The 23,500-nt window shown below is 45.3% G+C and overlaps 1 protein-coding gene across 1 annotated transcript in view; it reads right to left on the bottom strand.

Annotated features, from left to right (window-relative positions):
• The window catches only part of DGKH (diacylglycerol kinase eta), a 735,022-nt gene that overhangs the window by 86,603 nt on the left and 624,919 nt on the right, over positions 1–23,500 (bottom strand). The window contains 4 exon segments of the mRNA XM_029602950.1: positions 1,879–1,998; positions 4,870–4,962; positions 8,273–8,378; positions 20,921–21,087. Coding sequence (XP_029458810.1) covers positions 1,879–1,998; positions 4,870–4,962; positions 8,273–8,378; positions 20,921–21,087 — 486 coding nt within the window.

The following is a 23,500-nucleotide window of genomic DNA, read 5'->3' on the forward strand; positions in this document are numbered from 1 at the left end:
GCTCATGTAGAGGTGATAGGAAGCTATGCAGGCAATGAGTATGGCCCCCCCTGGAAAACATTTCTCCCAAGAACGTCCATCGCTCTGTGATCCTTCCTCAGGGGTGCCAAGGAATGGGTCTGAGATCGCTTGGCTGTCTTGAGAGTGGATTCAACTATCACCGATTGCTGAGGAAGCTGCTGCTTATCGAACCCAGGAGCCTTCTGGACGAGGTAAACCCTGTTATCCCTCTTATTCATGGGAGGCACTGTGTGGGGTGTTTCCATATGCTCAGCAGTAACTCCTTAAGGATACTGTGTACTGAGACCACCACGATCTCGTTAGGAGGCTCCATGAACTTAAAGATTTTAAGCATTTTGTGCCTGGCATCCTCCTCTGTCAGTAACTGAAATGGGATGGCTTCTGCTATCACTCTCACAAATCCTGCAAAGGTTAAATCCTCAAGTGGAGACTTCCTTCACTCTTCTGAAGTAGAAGGTTCTGAGGGGAGACCTCAGAATCATCGGAAGAGTAGTCCCTAGTGTCATACCCCCAGGAATCATAGGGGCCCTCATCGTCACTGAAACCAACAAGGGATGGGGGTCCTAGGTGCTTGGCCTTCGTCCAGAGGAGCAGGCACCAGTGGAGCTGGATGGGGGCTGCAGGCCTTGGTATCTCAATCAGCCTAGGTGGAGCTTCCTCCTTCAAGGAACCAGCATCGACCACCATATTGGCAGGGGGAGGCTGCTTGACTTGACAGGCACCAACGCTGGCTCAGAAACCAACAACAGCTGGGATTTGCATCATGTTGATGAATGCATGGAGTTTCTCTAACAGCAACTCTAAAACAGACAGTGCCATGGGACTGATGCCCCGCATCGCCCACTTGACCACCAGATGAACTCGCTGCTCAACCTCCTCCTCAAGCACTGCCAAATCCAACACTGACTGGGAGGAAGAAGGGTTGGCCAGATCCTCTTCATAACCAAGAGGAGGATCGATGACTGGCATCAGGACTGGTGGAGACCATTGCGGACCCCTGGCATGATGGAGGACTGGCACTCTTGCTGTGAGGTCACTTCGGGGCCATCACAGCATGAGATGGCACATCCCTGTGCCCGGTACCATGCATCAACAGGGACCAATGCTGATGTTTCTTTGGCCTCTCTTGATGCTTGGCACGGTCTTTCCCCGGTACCGAGGCCAATGCCGAGGCCAATGCCGAGGAACCCGATGTCCTTGGCCTGGAGGAGCAAACAGTCCCACCAGTGTTGATGCCTCAGTGTCAGAAACAAGATCAAAATTGATGGCGGTGGGTGTCAAAGGCCAGCAGATACCGATGCACTACCACCATGGGGAATCGACCACAAAATGAAACTTATCGATAAATGACAAAAACCCTGACTAGGAACATTACTACGGGGTGGACTGAGAGGGACCTGGTGTCGAACACAAGTGAAAAAAAATCGCGATAAAGCGAAAAAAGGAAAGTTTTCCAAAATAAGCCAAAAAGGCTGAAAATTAGCTCACCAACCACAATGAGCAGCTTCGCGGAAAAAGAGAGACTAAAGAGGAACCCCACATGGACGCGTGGTATAGGGCTTGCTGGGCATGCCCAGTGTGGCAAGTCAGTTTCTATGTTGGGACTTCATCTTATGATGTCGCCCATGTGTGAGGACTACCATCCTGCTTGTCCTTGGAGAACTAGGAACAACAACAAGAACAACAACAAAGGGAACAGAACATGCTAATGGGAGAATTTAGCATGTAGATCAGCCCTGAATGCTCAACCTGAACTGTACTCTTCAGAGGAGGAGGGGAAGAAGGCACTAATTTGCTCTTACCTCAAAATAAAAAATAAAATAAATGATGCCCAGCACACAAATTAAACTGACATACCTCTTCCTCATCAGGCTGCAAAACATAGTAAAGCCAAGGGATCTCAGCAAGTTTCGTCAGCTCCATCTCCACGTTGTGTAAAGCATTAGAGAGCAGCTCTTCATGGTGGGTTTCTAATTGCTAAATACAAAGAATTTGCCATCAGCATCAATGGATATGATTTAAACAGGACACTTCAAGAGGGTAATTTTCTAATTACCTGTATTTTGTACCCCAAGACTTTGCACCAGTTTTTAAAGTGAAAGTCTGTGTGGACACTTTCTTCTCCTGAGAAAACGATTCACACACATTAACACTTGCTAGTTTCTGCAGGTAGTTTTCCTGAGGAAATATGCACCTAAGTCAGGGCTTCCCAAACTGTGGGGCAGGACCCCAAATGGGGTCACAAAACCTTTAGATGGTATCACAAGTGCCTGAAATGCAGCACTCTTTGGACACCATCTGCAGCAGTATTAGTAGAGGAAGTGAGCATGGGGCCTATGGAGACTCTGTGGTTACAGGAAGCCCTGCACAAGGAGAGATTGGGGCCACTGCAGGGCCTTTGATCTTGCACTGACTCATGGGCCCCATGCTTTCATTATTAATCCTGCTGCCATTTGCAGATCACCATTGGGCTTAGGACAACCATGAGGGATGAGGAGGGGCGAGTGTGCATGGGCCAGTGGAGATTGCCACGGCTCCTCTCTCCTCACCTACCATTGAATCTACCCAAGAAAAAACTGTTGTCTCTGTCATCAGCCTGCCCTTTCTTTTCACCAGTTGTCATCCACCTTTGGCCTGGGGTCCAAAGGAAAATGTTGCTGCTGACCTTTGTCAGAGGGATGTTTAGAGAAGGGGATTTTTGAAAGGAGGAATCAGATGCAGGAGAGGTTTGAAGGTGGAGATGAAGCTGGGTGGTGAGAGAGGAGGGTTGGGGGTTAAGAGTAAGGAAGGAATGGGGAATAGAATGAAAGGGAGTGATTGACAGACTCAGTTGGGGATTATAAAAAAGGCTTGAGAGGGTGGGGTGATAGAATTAGTTGGGAGTTACAAGAAAGGCTTAGAGAGAAGAGAGAAGAGGTGGGCTGGGGAGGTGAGAGGAGGTGAGGGATTTAAGGGGGTATCAGTTGGAGGGGCAGAAGATGAGGAAGGGGGTCCTCTTAAGGATGAAGAGAGAAAGGATCGACTGGAAAGGAAATAAGTTGACAGACTGTATCAACTGGAGTGTGGTGAGGGTGAGCGTTGAGTGACAGAGGGGACAGCACCTCTGCTAATTTTGTTTTGGTTGTCCTCTGGAGTCACGTGAATTTTCAAGTGCTAAAATTAGGTCACATTGGGTAAAAGTTTGAGAAGCTCTGTTGTAACATAAACTATGATTATAAGGCCCATCTGGCCTGCCCAATTTATTTCCTGGTGCAATGCCCCTTAAGTCTCATCTCCTAAGGCTTTTGGTGCAGACTCTGCACCATTTTGGTAACTGTTTTTTGGACTGCCTCCACCCTGTTTACATCCTTTCAGAGTACAACCTACAGATTTGGACACAATACTCGGAGTATGGCCTCACCGATGGATCTGTAGTTTTTTTTTAAAATGTGAAAGAGATTTTTAATAACATTAAAGAGAGAAACATTTATACATCTACATATGCATTTTCTGTGTTTTATTTTTAAATATATTTTTTGACCTAGTTGTTTCTGCCTTCTCCCTTGTAGTTCCAGCTCAATTGGAAGTGCGCCTGGGTTTGATGCCATGAGCCTTCGTTCAAAACTACCTAGGGGTTTTTCCATTTAAATACCTTTGAATATTGACCTCATTGTAAATTGCTTTCTTGTGCAAGTGCAAGGTGTGATTTAGACATTTTGAGAAAAACAGATTTTGCAGTGGAAATTCTGCAGGTTGCATAGCTCTGATTGTTTTCAGAATTTATGGAATTTGGCAATTTGATCGCATCAAAGTATCTAAGTTATAAATATTCTTCCTGACTTGAAACATTCATCATGTTTTAGTTCATATACGAAGGTCAATAACATTTTTTGCATGAAAAAAACAAGAAAAGCAGATTGAGTGTCTTTGTAGAGAGTTTGGAGGGCAGGAGTATTATTTTTCCTTCATTTTTCTGACTTAGATGGTCTCTGCTGCCACTTCCCACTCCACTCCCTCTAGGTGGCATGCTCGAGTGCCTGCAGGAACCCTCACCAACCTGCGGGCCGGAGGAGCACCGCCTCTGAGCCATACTTTTAGCACCATGCATTAATTCTACACTGTATTTGAAAAAGATAAAGGTGAAATGTTTTGGCACTAGGGAAGTATACAGTATGCTACAGATCAACCCTGTTGGCATAGGGAGAAAATAAAGGGGCAGATTTTAAAAGCCCTACGCATGTAAATCCAGCTGGATTTACGCGCGTATGGGGTTTGCATAGGCTCGGCGACGCGCATATGTCCCAGGGCTTTGTGAAAGGGGTGGGGCGGGGGCGAGACCGAGGCAGGTGCAACTTGCATAATAAAAGTTAGGGGGGGTTTAGGTAGGGCTGGGGGGCAGGTTAGGTAGGGGAAATGAAGGGAAGGTGAGGGGGGCGGAAGGAAAGTTCCCTCCGAGGCCGCTCCGAAATCGGAGCGGCCTCGGAGGGAACATGAAAAGTGTGCACCCCCCTGCACGCACCGACCCTGGATTTTATAACATGCGCGCGGCTGTGTGCGCATGTTATAAAATCGGGCGTAGAATTGTGTGCGCTGGGTTGTGCGCACAAATCTACGCCCGCACGTGGATATTAAAATCTGGCCCAAAGTGTTTAACCCTCAGGGTACATTTCCTTTCTGCTTTTTCTTCAGACAAAAGACCTACAATCACACCATGCAATTGTACCAGGAAGGAAAAGAGAAAGAAAAACAAGAGTTGGGGAGGGCATGGTTTAAATATAAGCGTAGACCCCTGTAAAACATTTGGTCCTGGACACGTGCTTGGAAGTAGAGTATAACATACAATATTTCCAGTTTAGTATCCTCTCTTACCAATGGAACTCTACCAACTAGCAATGACTCCGTCTCATTATGTAGCGCCTTCACGTTGACAGCAATCTCAATTGCTGTGTTTCTGGTAAGGCTCTAGAGGAAAGAAAAACATGAAAGTAAAGGGCCGTTGGGCAAATTGTTTGTAGCAGAACATAAATTATTGGAACTGGAAATCCCAGATCTTTATTTGCTTCGCTGACAGGAAAAACAACTTCATATGGTAAATTAGATTAATCCATTTTACTTTCTACAACATTCAACTCCTACTAATGGCAGATATAGTAAGAATGAAAAAAGGACTATTTAAAAAAAATCTATCCCACTCTGTATGGTTTCCATAAATCATAGTAATCAAAGAAAATCAGCTGTTGCATCTACAGTATGTTCCAAATATATAAAGGCACAAGCCCCTGTAAATTCATATTACAAGAACTCAGCAATTTACTTTCCTTCATAACATTCATGTTCCCATAGATCAGGAGTATAAAAAACAGTAACTTGAAGAAAGAAAAATATCCAAAAAACATCAAGAGATGATTTAAAATATGTATATGCTTATCAACCCCCTAGGTATATTATTCTTTTCTTGCTCATTTTCAGAGGTGCACTATCTATCTGTAATTCAAAAAAGAATATTTTGAAGATAGGAAGGATCTGAACCCACAATGACACAGTAAGGCCTGTCAGTGTTCTAAAAGAGAAAAATTGTGCGCTGTTGAAACACACTATTGCAAATTACCCAAATGATAGGTAATTATCGTATCTCTATAACACTAAAGTAGAACACAAAGACTATGCTATATAAAACAAGAACCAATAAACCTTGGGATTTATCAAAGAGTGTTTCACAGTTGTTCAGCACCATAGACTGGACAGCTCCAGTGACGAACGGCCACAGTACTTTTCAAAGTTTTGACATATATACATATATGTAAATGTAACAAAATATAGCAAAATATTGTCAGATACAAAATCATTTGCAATCTTTATCAATTATGTTCAAGAATGACTTTTTTAGTCTACTTCTTGAAGGAAAAGAAGACACGTATCTATGTCTATGTGTGTCCCTAATAATTTTTTGATTTGGTGCCCATGTTTCAGGACATGTTGGTGGGGGAGTAGTGATATAGTGAGGGGGGAGCAGGGGAGGGGTAAAAACCCCCAGATGTCGGGCTGTAGGGAGCACCCGGGGGCCTCATTTTGTATTTTCTTTTCAGCTGCACACAGATAGAAGGGAAGAAAAGGGTGTTGCTTAATAAGCATTTCTACAAGAAGGATAGTGGGGGTGGGGGGAGGGGCACAGGGGAGGCAACACAAATGTATTGACTCCCGGGTGCCAGACACCCTTGCTACGTCACTGAGGGAGTGGCAGGATGGGGGAGAGAGGGAGGGATTTGAGAACTCTGACAGGGGTGTGTTTTTTCCTGATCCATGCATATGCATGAACTGTTTTGGGTGGAATTTTTTATTTTTATTCCTTCCTAAATACATTTCAACTTTGAAAAGACATGCAAATATATAATTTAAATGCAGCAAATGAAGGACAACGTATCTGGGGGAGTGGAAGAATGCAAGAGGAATAGAAACTGATAAACAGAAATGTTGTCCAATTTAAAATAACAGCAAGAAAACATGACAGGCCATGAATTATGGCAGCCTGTTGCACAGCTTGGCAAAACTCTTCGATTCCTTGAATTCAACCACTCAAAAAAACCACAATAATTTCCAATATATATACATAATCTCTTCCTGCTATAATACAACAGTTAATAACATGAAGGGAAGTAAAAAGACAAGGTCTGAAAGAGTCAACTCATGTTCCTGCTCCAAATTCTGCTTCTTTTTTGTCGTGGGTTAGCAGGAATTTCAAGCAAGGGGTTACTATTCATAATGTTTGTTCTGTCCCCAGCAGTGGGCACATGTCTGTATCTGTATATATATTGTAGTTTAACTGTGTTTAGTGCAGTCCTCCCTTCTGAGGATTCTTGATACTGAAACACTGTTTGTAACCCCTGATAAAAATCTGTGAGCTTTTGCCTTTAAGAGGAGCCTTTGCCCTTAAGAGAAGCTCCCTCCCCCCTCCACTTTCTCTCACCATCGAAAGAGCTTGAATCCCCCTCAATCTAACTTGAGTCTTCCTAGATGCCTTATAGGTTCAAAGGACTGCCCTTCATGCTCCCCCTGTGTTACATGGCTCTCAGGCTCACTGCCATTGGACCCTGACCCCTTCCTTCCAGCTTGTGGAGGCGTTTCCTTTAGCAGCTCTCGTCGAGAATCCAGTTTTACTCCATGCTTGCTTCTGAGCCAGCAGCGCTCTGTAATACCCCCTGAAACGGATCGGGTTTTTTACCTTCTCTCTCTTATTGCCTTCTTCTAAGGACTAAATCAGCCTCACATTCCTCATGCTTCCTACCTCTACCATAAACCAACTCCTGCAACACAAGAGACTCCCTTCTCCTATCTCGTCTCCAGTTACCAAAGATTCTTGCCTAGGGGCTCGCATTTGAAATGCAAAAATAGTAAGTAGAATTTACCTGTACAATAAATAATTTCAAACTTACAGAATCTTTGTCTTGAGGACTGATTGGAGAGAAAGTTTAGCTGCCTGGATAGCAAAACACAGATGTTTACCTGATCCAGAACAACATTAAAATGATAAGTAAAGCAATTTTCAAAAAGATTCTAATATGTGACCTAAAGAGCAGTGCAGAGATCAGGATGCTGACATTTAGAAATGATGTCTGAGGCTAATCTTTGGAGGAAGCAGGGAAAAACCTACCAGTGCATCAAGGAAGACAGTACCACCTTTGAAGGCACAATCAAGCCCTCGGGCTGCTCCTTAGCTTCTACATCAATGCTTATTTAAAAATGTATTTGTCTATTTGTCAACAGTCAGGATGCACAGCCTCCACCCCTCCAAACTAGAACTTAAGGATCGATAAATGGTGACAAAAAGGAAAAATCATGGACGCAAACACTGAGTCTCTTAAAATATATTTGTTATAGTGGGTATTATTGCCATGGCCACTGTGCCAGTCCCACTGTGTTTGGCTTGTTAATATTCTCCAGTCATCATATACCAAGATGAATGAAATGGGATAATACTTGGTAATTAGACTGTTTCAGGTTTCTTCTTTGAAACAGATAGAGAAACCTCACTTTCAGTCTTGCAATCCTTAACCAGACCTCAACAGCAAATATTCTTGCAATCAAACAAAAACTGACTGGGCTGTGAACTTTTAGTTTAGCTCATTTTGGGTCTTAAAAGTCAGATCAAATTAATGGAAGTATTTCACAGCAGGCTTTAAATTTTCTAAAGAAAACAAATAGGTTACTTTTCAGCATATCTTAAAGTAAGGTGGTAGCTTAGGCTGACTGTGAGTGCTGCCTGTTGTTTGCTTACCTCAGGGAATCTTGGATTGGCTTTATTTAATGCATGCGAACATGCATTGACAGCGTGAGCCAGTTCCTGCTCCAACAGGCTATGTATCTTTGCAGCTTCACAGATTCTGCAAGAGTACAAAAATGGGAGAGAGGGCAATATTATATTCTTTTGATACCGTTCTTTCTAAAAGGAAAACATGTTAAAAACTTGCAAAATCTGAATGCTGTGATGAGAATCAGTTTACAATGCTGGGGTAAATTGTTGGTTAATATAGCAGGGAAAAAAAAAGTTACAAATCATCCTGGTGCATCTGACAGTAGAGGCTGATTTAAAAAATTCATGAATTTGTGATGCATACGTTTTCTGAGCATGTATTAAAAATTTAAGGTGAATTTTAAAAGCCCGGCACGTGCCAAAATCGGGAGATGTGTGTGCATGTAGGGCTTACATGCGCCCGTCATATTTTATAAGCTGCCTGCATGCACGTCATCTCCTGCAGTGCGCACATCTCACTTGGTTTCATAAAGGGGCATGGGCATTCCAGGACGAGATGTATGCATGAATACTTATGCACCTGGGCGCGCTCCCAGGTCCAGTGCCACGTACATTTACTTCTGCTATAGAAAAGGTGTAACTTAAACAAAAATAGCCATTTCTGATGTTTTTAAAGGGTCTGGGATAACTGGGGGGAGTACAGGAGGGGTTTCGAGGACCTAACTCTAGACTGGACGAACTGGTGGACGAATTGGTGAAACTGGTCATGGAGTGGACACTCACCCGTTATAAAATACCCAGATTTACAAGGCAGAAACCCAGATTTTCACGGCTAGGTGCACGCGCATTTAAAATCGTCTGCACATGTATTTGCAGCAGGCTATTTTATAACATTCATGTACAAATTATAAAATGGCTGCATCCCTGGGCACGCACCAACATAAGCATGCATATTTTTGTCCATGCATGGTTTGAAAGTTATCATCTAAGTTTGTAGTTCATATATCACTTTTCTTTTTTTTTTCTGTCTACAGCACCTCTCAGAGCCACAATGCCACTTCCATATTCCACAGACATTTATGAAATGCATCAGTCTCTATCGCAGGTTAACTTTAAACCTGCAGTGCTAGCATTTTTGCTACAAACTACTTACTATGTTCTACACCTAAGAAAGAGCTTTCCTAGATTTGAGAGTTTTATAGCACTCCTTATCAAACATGAATGCATGCAATATTTCTGGAACTGAACCCTCCACTTGTGATCTGCCCTGATAGGAACAGAGGAGAAACTGCAAATTGGATGTTAATACCAGAATGTCTGGAAAGCAGCATAGAGGCAATACTCAGTCAGTTTTATTATTTCGTAGACATTGGGCACCATTTCTTTATTTTTAGTCTATTATAATAATTTATACTTTTTTCCCTCTATACAAGTAGTAAAATAAGAACATAAAAACATGCCATACTGGGTCAGACCAAGGGTCCATCAAGCTCAGCATCCTGTTTCCAACAGTGGCCAATCCAGGCCATAAGAACCTGGCAAGTACCCAAAAACTAAGTCTATTCCATGTTACCATTGCTAATGGCAGTGCCTATTCTCTAAGTGAACTAAATAGCAGGTAATGGACTTCTCTTCCAAGAACTTATCCAATCCTTTTTTAAACACAGCTATACTAACTGCACTAACCACATCCTCTGGCAACAAATTCCAGAGTTTAATTGTGCGTTGAGTAAAAAAGAACTTTCTCCAATTAGTTTTAAATGTGCCACATGCTAACTTCATGGAAATATGAACTTCTGTTCTATGTACCTATGTTAATTTTTGCATCCAAGTGATCCCACTATGCATTCTTTCAAAAGAAAACTATGATGTTATGATTAGTGTGTATGTGGACCCTTGGCCCGAGGTACGAGTTGATACAGCTTGTGGGGAGGAGCCCCACAGGTCCGCACCATCAGGAGGCGAGGTGTTGAAGTGTAGGGAAGCTCTGTGCACATTCGAGGGGAGAGCCCCAGAGACCAGGAGATGACCCCATAGGGTAACAGTCTACAGACTTGGCACTTGGAGAGACTGAAGAGAGAGGGTGCCAGGCAGATCATGGGATGATGGGCGCCCAAACAGCCAAGCAGTATATTCTCCGATGGTGCAGCCCGAGGGGCGGAGCCACAGTGCAGTGGGCATAGAGAGAGAATGTAGGTGAACCCCCCCGGGGCAGAGAGCCCAAGCCCAAGTCCAGTAGCTCAGTAGACAGGTACCTGGAGATCGGAGGGTAGCTGGCTGAGTAATGGAGAAACAGGCCAGTGGAGTGGACCAGCTGTCAATTGTAGAATCACAAGGAGCAAGGCTCAAGGAGCGGGGAAGCTCAGGGTGGTCTTGGAGTAGGTGGGCACGGCCCGAGGAGCGAGAAGGCACGAACAGTCTTTGAAGGATACGGCACAACCCCAAGGAGCGGGGAAGGTTGGCTGAGAACTCACAAGTTGTTGCAGTAGTTCCCAATGAGAGCCGAGGCAGAGCAGGAAGCCAGATGGAACCCAAGAGGCGTGGGGCCAGCCCGAGGAGCATGGTAGGCCAGGGAACAGCTCCCTGTAGAGCGCACACTGACCCCGGAGGAGCAGGTGCCAGACAGGGTCCACAATACAAGTTGGAGTGGCATCTCAGGAACAAGGTAGGCATAGGACTCATATGGAACTTGTTGCCAAGTTGGCTTTCTGGGGGCGAAGCAGGATCTTAAATACCGGAGTCTGATGACATCATTAACAGGGGATGCCCCCGAGGTTCTTGCTGAAGTGGCTTCAAAGGCGGGACTTATGACGCGCGCCTGCGCCTAGGAGGACCCGAATTCGGAGCCGGAAGTAATGGTGTCCATGCCTCCACGAGGAGGCCCGCGGAACGCGGTGATGCAGAGAGGCCCATGCAGCGAGGAGACCCGGGGAGGGTAGGAAAGCAGAGCAAGCTGTGAGTACTCACGGTCGCAGCCGTCTGCGACCGACAGGCATAACATATGAAGTGACTAAACAAGCAACTATAATAAAAATCACAACTAGGTTAAGGAGATTTTGCTTTCAGTAATTCCTCAGAGGTTAAGCATGAAAATGTAGTATTTGATTAATTCTGTCATTCTTGTTTGAAGCATAAGAACATAAGAAATTGCCATGCTGGGTCAGACCAAGGGTCCATCAAGCCCAGCATCCTGTTTCCAACACAGGCCAAAACCAGGCCACAAGAACGAGGCAATTACCCAAACACTAAGAAGAAGAGCCCATGCTACTGATGCAATTAATAGCAGTGGCTATTCCCTAAGTATAATTGATTAATAGCCATTAATGGACTTCTCCTCCAAGAACTTATCCAAACCTTTTTTGAACCCAGCTACACTAACTGCACTAACCACCTCCTCTGGCAACAAATTCCAGAGCTTTATTGTGCGTTGAGTGAAAAAGAATTTTCTCTGATTAGTCTTAAATGTGTTACTTGCTAACTTCATGGAATGCCCCCTAGTCATTCTATTATTCGAAAGTGTAAATAACCGAGTCACATCTACTCGTTCAAGACCTCTCATGATCTTAAAGACCTCTATCATATCCCCCCTCAGCCGTCTCTTCTCCTTGATCTGTTTCTAGGGAGGGTCCTTTGTTTTACCTACTGTATCTGAAAGTAACTCACCTTAAACTAAAAAATCTAAATAAATAAATAAGGAATTAAAAATTATCAAATTGTCGAGTATGTCTGTGTGTGTCCCCCTCCCACCGTTTCAATTTCTAAATGGCTAGACCGAGCAAACCAAAATTTGTATGGCAGTAGGCCCTTGGGGGTAGATCTATCTTTTGTACCTTTCAAAAGTTCACACATGATATGAGGAAAGGAGGCGCAGAGAAAGGGCCAAGTTGACAATTTTCCAGTAAGAAATGCATGAAAGGAAATTCACCTCATCACATTTTGAGAAACATTGGGCCAATTTTAATAAGACTTGATATCTGGACATGTGGAACCAAGGCTACCTAGAATGTCACACTTTTTATTGGCATCTTATTTCACTTCCACGGACTAATAAGTAGCTGCGAAGTCCCTTTTTTTATGCCTCCTCCCCCTCCTCTAGCTGAACATCATAGCAAACTCCTATTGGGGTCCTTGTTCTCCATCAGCGGGAAGCTACTATGATTGGAATTTGCCATGACACTTGTACAGAAAGTATTACAGAGCATCACAGTGACCAGAAAAAGAAGTAGTAACTTTGAAATTCAGTTCACATCTATCACATAAACAAATAAGACAAGAAGTGCTGAACAATTCATATGAGCGCTTTTTTTTCTCAGTTTAATAGATAAGCTAGATCCATAAATTTTCTAGGAAAACGTTATTTCAATTTCTGGCTTTTATATAGGTCTACCTATCTTGAAAATGTGGTTTCTATAAGGTTAAATAGTTCAGAAGATACTAACGAGCTACTGAGAGAAACACAATATAAATTTCTCTGGCAAAGTTTTATCACCCCGGAACAAGCATATAAATATAAAATATGTGATTCGGCAGCTTGCAAGAAGTGTGGCCAGTTAGGAGCATCGTTTTATCATTGCTTTTGGGAGTGCCCAAAAATCCTGATATACTGGGCAGCCATCCAAAAAAGATGCTCAGCTCTATGCCATTGTTCTCTACCACTAGATCCCACTCTTTGGCTGTTTGGCATATTGCCAAGCTCTTGTACCTCAGATACGACCAAGCTGGAATTTCTTCAAAAAGCGGCGCTGATGGGTAAAAAAGTCATCCTGGCAGAATGGATCTCAGAAAAACCGCCAGAGGCTGAACACTGGTTTCAGAGACTATTAAAGTTATACTCTCACGAGTTCTTCATTGCGCGCAACCAATCTTTTAAACGTAGAGAGCACATGATTAGGATTTGGCAGCCCGTCTCAGACTATGTTGACCCAGCAACGAATTAGCAGCGGGTTTCCCCTGCTGTCCTGGTCCAGGGGTGGGTACTATCAGCCACGAGCCAGGGAAGACAAGGAGGCAGCCTGACCTTACTGAGTTCTCAGTCACACATTCCACCCTTAGTTGTTCAAAACCAAGTGTTGTGGAGTCTCCCCGGGACATGGAACCGTTGGCTTTTGGGAGCCTAGTGCATGACCACCCTCTTTCCCTTAATGGTCACTTAGCTGTCACAAGGGCTCACGAAATGTTTTATTCATTATGTCTACCTCATTTTTGCTGTTTTAGGTCCGATACTCCCACCAGTCATCTACCAGGCACTCTTACCTTTGTTACTCCTGTTACCAATTTGGTTACGACTGTTCTACTGTTTAGTCTCACCACATGTTAAGCGAACATAGGGGGGTGAGGGGACGGGATGGGGAGGGACGGGGAAGGGATTAGTCGGGTAAAATTAAAATTATGAAAGCGCTCTGCTGTGAGCTAGTGCAGAGACATATCCTTTATGGCTTCATTATTGCTATGTATTATGTTGGGCTTTCGTTTCTTTGCTACCGAGGGCTTCAAGGTTCCTTTGGGGCCCAACCAAGAAAGTTTTCTTACGTCTCTTTTGGATGTTATAATAATGATGACTAGAAGGGGTGGTTGTCAATTTCTGGTACTACTGAGTTTTCCTACTGTAACCCCATATTTTGTTATTTGTGTTGTTTCTGTTTGGTGTTTTTCTTAAAGCTTTCAATAAAAATTATATGACAAAAAAAAAAAATAGTTCAGAAGATAATGTGCAGACAGACACAGTGAATACGTAAGTGATTGGGTTTTTAAGGAAAAAGCACTAAAAAGCAAATTAACACCACAGGATTTTAATTAACCAGCCTAACTGAAGTTTGGAAAGTTAATTTACCAATACCTCAATGCTCCTTTGACTTTAGTTTTCCAGAGGCATGGCAGTTAAGGATGAAGTATCTTATTAAATACCTTTACTGCTCACTAGATGGCCTTGCTACTCACAAGACAACAGACTTAGGGTCTTATTTACTAAGGCTTTTTTTTCCCATTCTGTGTCTATGGGAAACATACTTAGTAAATGAGGTCCTTTGGTAGCAGGTTGCATAATATAAACATCTTAACTTTCTATTTACTGAACTTTTATTAAAGGTGTGTGTTGGGGGAGAAAGAAAAATTGGTCCTTACCTGCTAATTTTCATTCCCGTAGTACCATGGATCAGTCTAGACTCCTGGGTTTTGCCTCCCCTCCATCCTATACCCCTGAGGTGCCACCTAGAGTCTGTCAGTATTACACTGTACCCAAGCAGAGAAAAATATAAACTAGTATAACCCAAAATCCCCCCCCCCCCCGTAGAGCAGAGGGAATGAACACTGGTAACGAACGAAAACACGCCCATTCTCTTACTCTTTGAAGGCGGGTGCACAATATGAAAAACACATTCAATAAATCTGCAAAATATGAACATCAACTGGCCGAGCAGACTCTCCATTTCCCATGGGTGGGACTCTGGACTGATCCGTGGTACTAGAGGAACGAAAATTAACAGGTAAGGACAAATTTTCCTTTCCCTGTACGTACCCGGATCAGTCCAGACTCCTGGGATATACCAAAGCTTCCCTAACCAGGGTGGGGACCGAGAGAGTCCCGCTCGGAGTACACTGGCCCAGAAGGAACTGGGCTCTGGGGCCTGGACATCTAGACGGTAATGTCTAGCAAACGTGTGTGGAGATTTCCATGTAGCTACGTGACAGATTTCCTGCGGCGATACCTGCTGACATTCCGCCCACGAAGTCGCCTGCAATCGAGTAGAGTGAGCCCTAAGACTGACCGGAATCAGACGGCCTTGAAAAAGGTAAGCTGAAGTAATGGCTTCCTTCAGCCAGCTCACAATGGTAGCCCTTGAAGCTTTATGACCCCTCCTGGGACCACACCATAGGACAAACAAATAGTCCGAGAGACTAAAACCGTTCGTGACCTCCAAGTAACGCAGCAGCATGCGTTGGACATCCAACTGTCTTAACTCCCTAGACTCGGAAGTGGAAAGATCAAGGCTGGCTAAGGATGGGAGCTCTACTGTCTGATTCAAATGAAAAGAGGATACCACTTTCAGCAGAAAGGAGGGAACCGTCCGTATAGAAACTCCTTCCCCTGAAATCCTCAAAAAGGGTTCTCGACAAGATAATGCCTGTAGTTCCGAAAACATGGCACGCTGATACGATAGCCACGAGAAACATGACCTTCAACATCAGATCTTTCAGTGTCGCCCGCTTTAGTGGCTCAAAAAGCGCATTACAAAGGGCACAGAAAACCAAATTGAGCTTCCATGAAGGACAGGGGTTCGAATTGGAGGATGCAGATGTTTTACGCCACACAGAAAATGAACCACATCTGGAGGAGCCGCTAGAGCTATGCCCTGTATCTTTCCCCTAAAGTTACCAAGGGCTGCCACCTGAACTCGTAGGGAATTGAAGGCTAGATCTTTAGTGAGGCCTGCCTGCAGGAAAGCCAGAACATCCGGAATAGTAGCCCTGGACCATGATTCAGACACCAGTCCTCAAAAACACTTCAAACTCTTACGTAGGCTAAGGAGGTAGAAGTCTTACGGGACTGCAAAAGCGTGGTAAACACCTCTTCCGAATAACCTTTGTTCCTCAATCTACCCCTTTCAAAAGCCATGCCGCTAGACAAAAGCGATCTACCTCTGTGAAATAAATGGGACCTTGTTATAGTAGATCCGGGGATGGATGAAATCTCAGAGGGCCATCTACTGCCAGATTGAGAAGGTCTGCAAACCACGGCGCCTTGGCCACTCTGGCGCTACGAGTATCACCTTGCCCGAATGAGCCTTGATGCGCCGCAGAACCTTGCCGACCAACGGCCACGGTGGAAAGATGTACAACAGAATGTTCCTTGGCCAGGGAAGTACCAGGGTGTCTACACCTTCCGCTCCTGGCTCCCTTCGACGACTGAAAAATCGAGGAGCCTTGGCATTGCGATACGTCGCCATCATCATGGGCCTGGTACATCGGCTGCACAGGAGACTGAAGGCCTCGTCGGAGAGCTCCCATTCTCCCGGATCCAACTGGTGACAGCTGGGAAAATCAGCCTGCACATTGTCTACCCTGGCTATGTGAGAGGCTGCTATCCTGTACAAGTGCTGTTCCACCCAGCTGACTAAAAGTTGTGCCTCCGTCGCCACCGGACGACTCCGGGTTCCACCTTGACGATTGATGTAGGCCACCGTCGTCGCATTGTCGGAAAGAATCCTCACTGATCTCCCCTCGACCAAGGGAAGGAGGGCCTGGAGCGCCAACCGAACCGCTCTGGTCTCCAACCGACTGATCGACCACGAAGACTCCGACCTTGTCCACTGACCTTGTACCACTGTTCCTCGTCAAACCGCTCCTCATCCAGAGAGGCTGGCATCGGTTGTTAACACGATCCAGGATGGAATTTCCAAATCCACCTCCCATTGTAAATTGTCTGGGCACAGCCACCAAAGAAGACTGGACCGTGCCGCATCCGTCAGTGGAAGGAGAAGATAAAACTGTTGAGAGCGGATTCCACCGGGAGAGCAAGGCTGACTGAAGAGGACGCATATGTGCAAAGGCCCAAGGCACCAGTTCGAGCGTAGAAGTCATCGAACTAAGGACCTGCAAGTAATCCCAGACCCTGGGATGAGGCATGGATCGCAAGGATTGCATCTGAGCGAGAAGCTTGGAAATCTTTCCTCAGTAAGAAAAATCTTTCCCAAGACCGTGTCGAACCAAGCACCCAAAAACTCCAAGGACTGGGAGGGAACCAGGTGACTCTTGTCGGGTTTGACCACCCAACCCAGCGAGCTCAACTTCTGTAGCATCCTCTGCACCGCAGCCCTGCACAGGTGTTCTGATTTCAAATCAGCCAATCGTCCAGGTAGGGGTATACCAAAATCCCCTCCTTTCGCAGAGCCACTGCCACAACCACCATTACCTTGGTAAAGACTCTGGGCGCTGTCACCAGACTGAACGGTTGAGTGCAAAATTTAAAATGATGCCCCAGGATCGCAAACTGCAGATATTTCTGTTGATCCGGGTGTATAGGAATGTGCAAGTAAGCTTCTGTCAGATCCAGAGACGCTAGGAATTCCCCTTTGTGCACAAACGCTATCACCAAGCGAAGAGTTTCCATCTGAAAATGAGGTACCTTTAGCGCCCAATTGACCCTCTTCAAATCTAGGATGGGACGGAAGGTGGCCTCCCTTCTTGGGCACCACGAAGTAGATGGAGTAGCGTCCTCACCTGAGCTCTCCTGTGGGTATGGGAACTATGGTGCCTATGGGTCTATCCTCCGGCAACCTATGGACCTTATGGTGCCTAGGTCCTGTAACCGCCGCAAAGTGTCCAGAACCATCCGGCATTTTTGGTGGTACCCGCATGGGGAAACCATGTACCACTCGTGGATCGGCTGAGCAAAATCTAACGCGTAGCCATGTTCTACTATACTGAGGACCCACTGATCCGAGTTAATTTGGTCCACTCTTCTAGAAAAAGGGATAACCTTCCTCCTATTCTTGGGACGGGAGAGTAGACCGGCCTCGCTTCATTGCCCAGACTTGGGGCCCTCATGGGCTTGCGGGGCTCCCTCTCTGGCAGGCCAGCGCCCTCGAAAGGACAGATTCCAAGAAGATTGGCAGCCGGGACTTTGCTGAAATGATGAACTGGCAGAACGTGAAGATCGAAACCGGCGATTTCCATGAAATCTCACCCGTTGAGGAAAAGATACTCTCGGCCTGGTTCTATCCTCCGGCAACCTATGGACCTTATTCTCCCCTAGAGATTTTATCATATCCTCCAATTGTTGCCCAAACAGCAGCTTACCCTTGAAGGGTAATGAACCCAGTTGAGCCTTAGATGAAACATCCGCCGCTCAGTGTCTAAGCCAGAGCAGCCTGCGGGCTGACACGGCCGAGACCATAGTCCTGCCAGAAGTCTGTAACAGATCATAAAGCGCGTCAGCACTGTAAGCTAGCGCCGCCTCCAGGTGCCCTGTTTGCGCCGCCTCACTCTCAGAAAGGGATGAAGCTGCTTGCAAATCCTGCACCCAGCGTAGACTGGCTCAGAGCCCGAAACTGCTGCACATAACGGCTCAGACCCCTAGGGCTGAAACCTCAAAAATCTTTTAAAGTTGCAATTCCAGTTTGCGATCCTGCAAATCCTTCAGGGCCGTGGCTCCTGTTACCGGGATGGTGGTTTTTTTGGTCACTGCTGAGACTGCGGCATCCACCTTAGGGACCTTAAGGAGGTCCAGTGCTTCCTCCGGAAGCGAGTACAACTTGTCCATAGCTCGACTTACCTTTAAGCCAAGGTCCGGAGTGTCCCACTCCTTAAACAAAAGATCTGTAACAGACATAAGAAATGGAAAAGATTGGGCTGGATCCCTAAGCCCTACCATCACCGGATCCATAGCCCCAAACCGTGAATCCTCCAGAGGAACCTTAATGCTCAGCTCCTCAAGAATGGCCGGGATAAGTGGACCTAGTTCATCCCTTCTGAACAGCCAGACCACCTTGGGATCATCGCCTTCTACTAGAGGCACGCTTACCTGCTTGGCCGGCTGGAGCTGGAGATCCGGATCCGCATCTGGTCCCTCACCAGGGGCTTGCAGAGGGGACTCACCCTCATCCGCAGCATCCGTATCTGAACTGTCCCCCGGATAGGAAAGGGACTGGAGAGGGCGTTTGGCCTAGGGGGCTTCCGTGGCACTATGTGACTTTGGATGCTTGTGGAGAGACGAGATCTCTTTCCCCGCCCCCACCGTCGCCGGGACCTCACGGGGTACCTTAGTACCCTGGCTCTTTGCTGCCTTTCATGCTTTGAAGGCTTTATGCATTAACAAAACAAAGTCGGAGGAGAATGAGGAAGAAGACTCATCCGAGTCTTTCCCCTGTTCCTCCTCCGAGGAAAAGATCTGAGCTGCCTGCAAGTTGCCACCCCCCCCCAGGAGCAGCAGGACGCGGTGAAAGAGGTGGTGGGGAGCTCCCCTCCCCCAGGGCAGCCTTCTCCTGCTCTCTAAATGTATGCAGCAAGGCTTCAGTACCTGCGCTGAGGAGAAAAGGATCCTGAGGCTGCCGCAGCAATTCTGCCCTTTCTGGGTCCCTGGCTCCCTCCAGAGCTGCTGTGCTGTAATTTCTCCGAAATTGGGATCCCCGATGAGCCTTCACTGCCCGACAAGCACCCGGTACAAATCATGGCCTGCAACAGCCGCGCACACGCGCTGTCGCACGCGGAACAGGCCGCACCAGGCGGCATGATCCCCAAGGTAAATTAGAAGCGGTGCCCGTGAAAAAAACCAGTGCATCGAGGACTAATCCCCGGGGACTCGAAGGTACTGAAACGGACAGCGAAACGGCTAAAACAGCATCAGAAAGAAGGAGGGCCGAAAGAGACCGCCGGGCCGGCTGAAAAATTAAAGAAATCATCTCAGCGTTGATCTTTTTCCTGTGTGCAGACCTTCAGAGGGTGAGTGAACCGGGCCCCCCGGTGTCACCCTCAGCCTTGGACAGTAAGAGAGATCTCAACCCTCTGCCCCAGAACCTCTGCTACCAGGGGGGATGGTCCCACCAGGACCTAGCAACCCCCTGGGAGGCTTAAAGAGATATTTTCTCTTTTCCCTGTTTGGTCCTCTTTGGGTTTTTTTTTATCTTTGTCTTCTGCTATATCTTAAAATTCCCTAAGGACAAATACCAACCAACAACCTAACACTAAAAAAACCCAGACTTAAGGTTTTGCACCTCCACCAACTGCTGGAGATAGAGAAATACTGACAGACTCTAGGTGGCACCTCAGGGGTATAGGACAGAGTCCGTTAAAACTTCTCTGTCTCCATCTGCTGGAGGGGAGGCAAAACCCAGGAGTCTGGACTAATCTGGGTACGTACAGGGAACCTGTATTGAGTTTCCTTTTGAAAATGAGCTTGCAATTCTGTAGGTATAATGTTATCCCACTGAAGGCTTCAAAAATTGTTCCTTATTTGTATATATTCACAGATTAATATATATTTGTTAGCATGCAAATATGATATTATTTACCTTTAGTTATGAACCATTCATACATCTAGTTCTTAACTAGATCTCCCTGCATTTCTACATATGCTGTAGCTTATTCAAAAAATACAGCTCCTAAATTTTCTGGCTATAATAATAGATAACAGCTTACTGGATCTAGGTTACTAATTTGAACTGACATACATACAGCCTATAAAAGCAAGGGATCTGATGGTGACATCTATAGAACAGAATATAGAAAGAATAGCATTTTATTTGTATCCAATTTTTAAATATGTCTTCCAGTTACCAGGGTTGCCTAGTTTCGTCCAATGGCCATCATTTAGAAATGTGTGCTGAATGATACATCAAAGATCACAAAGCAACTCCAGCTTTTTCAGGTTACTTTTCTCCTTTTTGAAGCTCCCTTCCATTTGGTCCCTTAATCAATCAAGTCTGTGTCCATAGTTATAATCTACCGTCACACAACAAGATCGTTTGCATGTTTCCTTTCACATCACTCCTAGCCTGGTGTGTACAAACTTGAAAATATACTCTTGTAATGGTTATAAATCCAATACAAGCATCGGTTCAGGAATTTGCCCTCTCGGAGAACATAAATCAAATAAATAAATAAATAAACAATCATCAGTATCTAAAAACAACTTTGGAACATTAAGCAAATGCAACCGCACAGGAACATTTCTGCTACCTGGTAATGAGTTCCTCTGCAGCTTGTGAACAAAGCTGAACTTGGGTGACCTCCTCTTCTGTGGCTAGATCGACAGCCTGCTGCGGGTACAGGTGAGGCCGAAGTACTGCTTTACAAGAATCGTACTTCTGCTTGTCCTCCCAAGACTTCAGTGTGCTCTCAAAAGCCTATTCAAAACAAGTGTCCATTCATTAGGCTGAGCCTGCAATGAGTTAAAGCAGCAGTACCAGTAAAATCCGAGTTTAGATCATTTATTTGAAAGTTAAATTAAAATGGTTAATTCTAAATATGGATCTAATTCCTAAGCTGCTGATGGTGTTTAAAGCTTTGGAAAGCTCCTTATTCTTATGTACTACCACCAATAAGAATCTAAGTAAATCAAGGCACTGCTGTACTGATCTTTAGTAGAACCACCTAGGGAAGGTAATTTTATAACTCCCCACACAGAGGCAAAACTTGTGTGTATAATGTACATGCAGACTTTACTGAGGATTTTCACACAAATTTATGTACGATGAGTTTACTTGGAAAATCCTTCCCTAATTGGCTGAGGACGTGAGGAATTGTGCACGCACAAAGTGGCACCTGCTCCAAGCAAGGCATAACTTGTATGTGGTAAATTACATGCATACTTTCAAAGGTTCGAGCGTGTGCACATTAATTTGAATCCTTGTCCCCAACTCTACCCTCTGGAAAGCCTCTCAGCGTGCATAACAGTTCATGCGAAATGGGTCACCTGCTTACCACACCCCCCCCCCCCCCAATTAATTTTCAAAGTGCCACATGTGCACATAAAATGAGGTTTTATGCTTGTAGATCGCTTTGAAGAATCAGGCTCATTATAACTGTGCGTTTAACTTGTACACAAGGAAATTAGCCAGCATGTGCGAAGCAGATTTATGTGCAAACGTTTGCTTTGAAAATGCTCAGGTAAATGGTCCAGCAGTCACATAAATTATTGCACCCAGTGTTACACTTCCTCTTTGGGGAGGAGGGAGGCCTTATGTTCCAACTCCCACCCCACCCCACCCCAGGAATGCCTTTCTGCAGTTTATGTAAAAATATGCGTGCAACCAGGTTGCCCAAGTACTTTTAGCCACACTGAGCTCTCGAGCTATTTTCTAATAGCCATTCACGTACATAAAATCAGGTTTGGGAATGTAAATGGCTTTGAAAAATACCTCCTTAGGTGTTATATTGATAAATAGAGAGCAATAAGTAAACTGCCCTCATGAATGGAAATACCATGTGCCCTTTTTACTCGCAAGATTTGCTACAATAATCAAAGCAAAATACCACACTTGGCATTGCTTTGAATGGCTCTATTGAACCACGAAAGCGGTCAATAAGAAATTTTAAATAAATAAATTAAGTGCCTGCAGTATTTGCTCCTCCTTTTTGTATGGGAAAAAAAATTAATGAAAAAATGTGACAGGATTTTAAAATGCAACCTACGTGCCTTGTTCTCCTGCCCCACTGAAACACGTCCTCCGGAATGCATCCTGTTAATGGGAGTGGACCAACGCGCATAGTTTTACCCACCTGGAGGGTTGGCAATTTTCAGAAAGTCGATTTATGTGGGTAAAAAGCATTAACCTTCAGAAATTAGCTTCAAAATTGCCCTCATATAGCATAAATATGGCATAAACCACTGAAGAGTAACATGAGGGAAGGAGATATTTATAGTAGTGGTAAGGGCCATACTAAAAGAACATGAAACCCAGGGGGTCAATTTTCCAAACTTCCTGCTTAGGTGCAAAGTTCACAGGTATTTTGTACCCACAGACACTGCAACTAATTTTCAAAGGGAAAGTAAGATCCAGACTTGCCTCTGGGGGATGCCTCCTCGTAGTCCGGCTAAAAATACTCATGCTATGGAAGACCACATGCATTTTTAGCAAGACTGAGGAATGGCAATTTTCAGAGGACCTACTTACCTGAGTAAATGGCTTTGTAAACTGCCCTCAAAAGATATTAGAATAAAAAAATAAAGAGAACCTGGAAGTAAGACCTCAGAAGGAAGCCAGAAAGCCAAGACACAGATGTACTGACATTTTGAGGGATCCAGTCCATACTGCTAACTGAAGTCATCGATATACAATTATACAAACATTAAATTATTTCTATAATACACATTCAGGTCAATATTCAGCTGCAGGTAGTCTGGGTACGTTATTTGCATAAATTTATTTGGACAACATAGATGGGACAGTCAGTTGTGCAGCTACACCGATGAATATCTACTAGATAAGGGAGCCCTGACCGACGTGCCGCAAATGCGCAGTAGAGAGTAGCTCTACCGCGCATGTGCGGGTGAGCACGTTGGCCAGAGTGCCCGAAAAAAAAATGGTGCTGGGTCGCTAGGAGCAGGAGCAGCAGCGGCGACGAGCAGGAGCGGGAGGAGCAGAAGCGGCGGTGGCGCGCGCGAGGGAGGAAGGGAGGGACAGCCCCCGTTATCGGTTGTGGATGAGCTGAAAGGGGAGGGGAATGAGAGAGGGGGAGTGAGTGAGGGGAGGGAGGAGAGAGTGAGGGGAGGGGGGAGGGAGGAGAAAGTGAGCTGGAGGGAGGGAGGAGAGAGTG

This window comes from Rhinatrema bivittatum, chromosome 5 (genome assembly GCF_901001135.1).
Source record: "Rhinatrema bivittatum chromosome 5, aRhiBiv1.1, whole genome shotgun sequence".
Taxonomy (NCBI): domain Eukaryota; kingdom Metazoa; phylum Chordata; class Amphibia; order Gymnophiona; family Rhinatrematidae; genus Rhinatrema; species Rhinatrema bivittatum.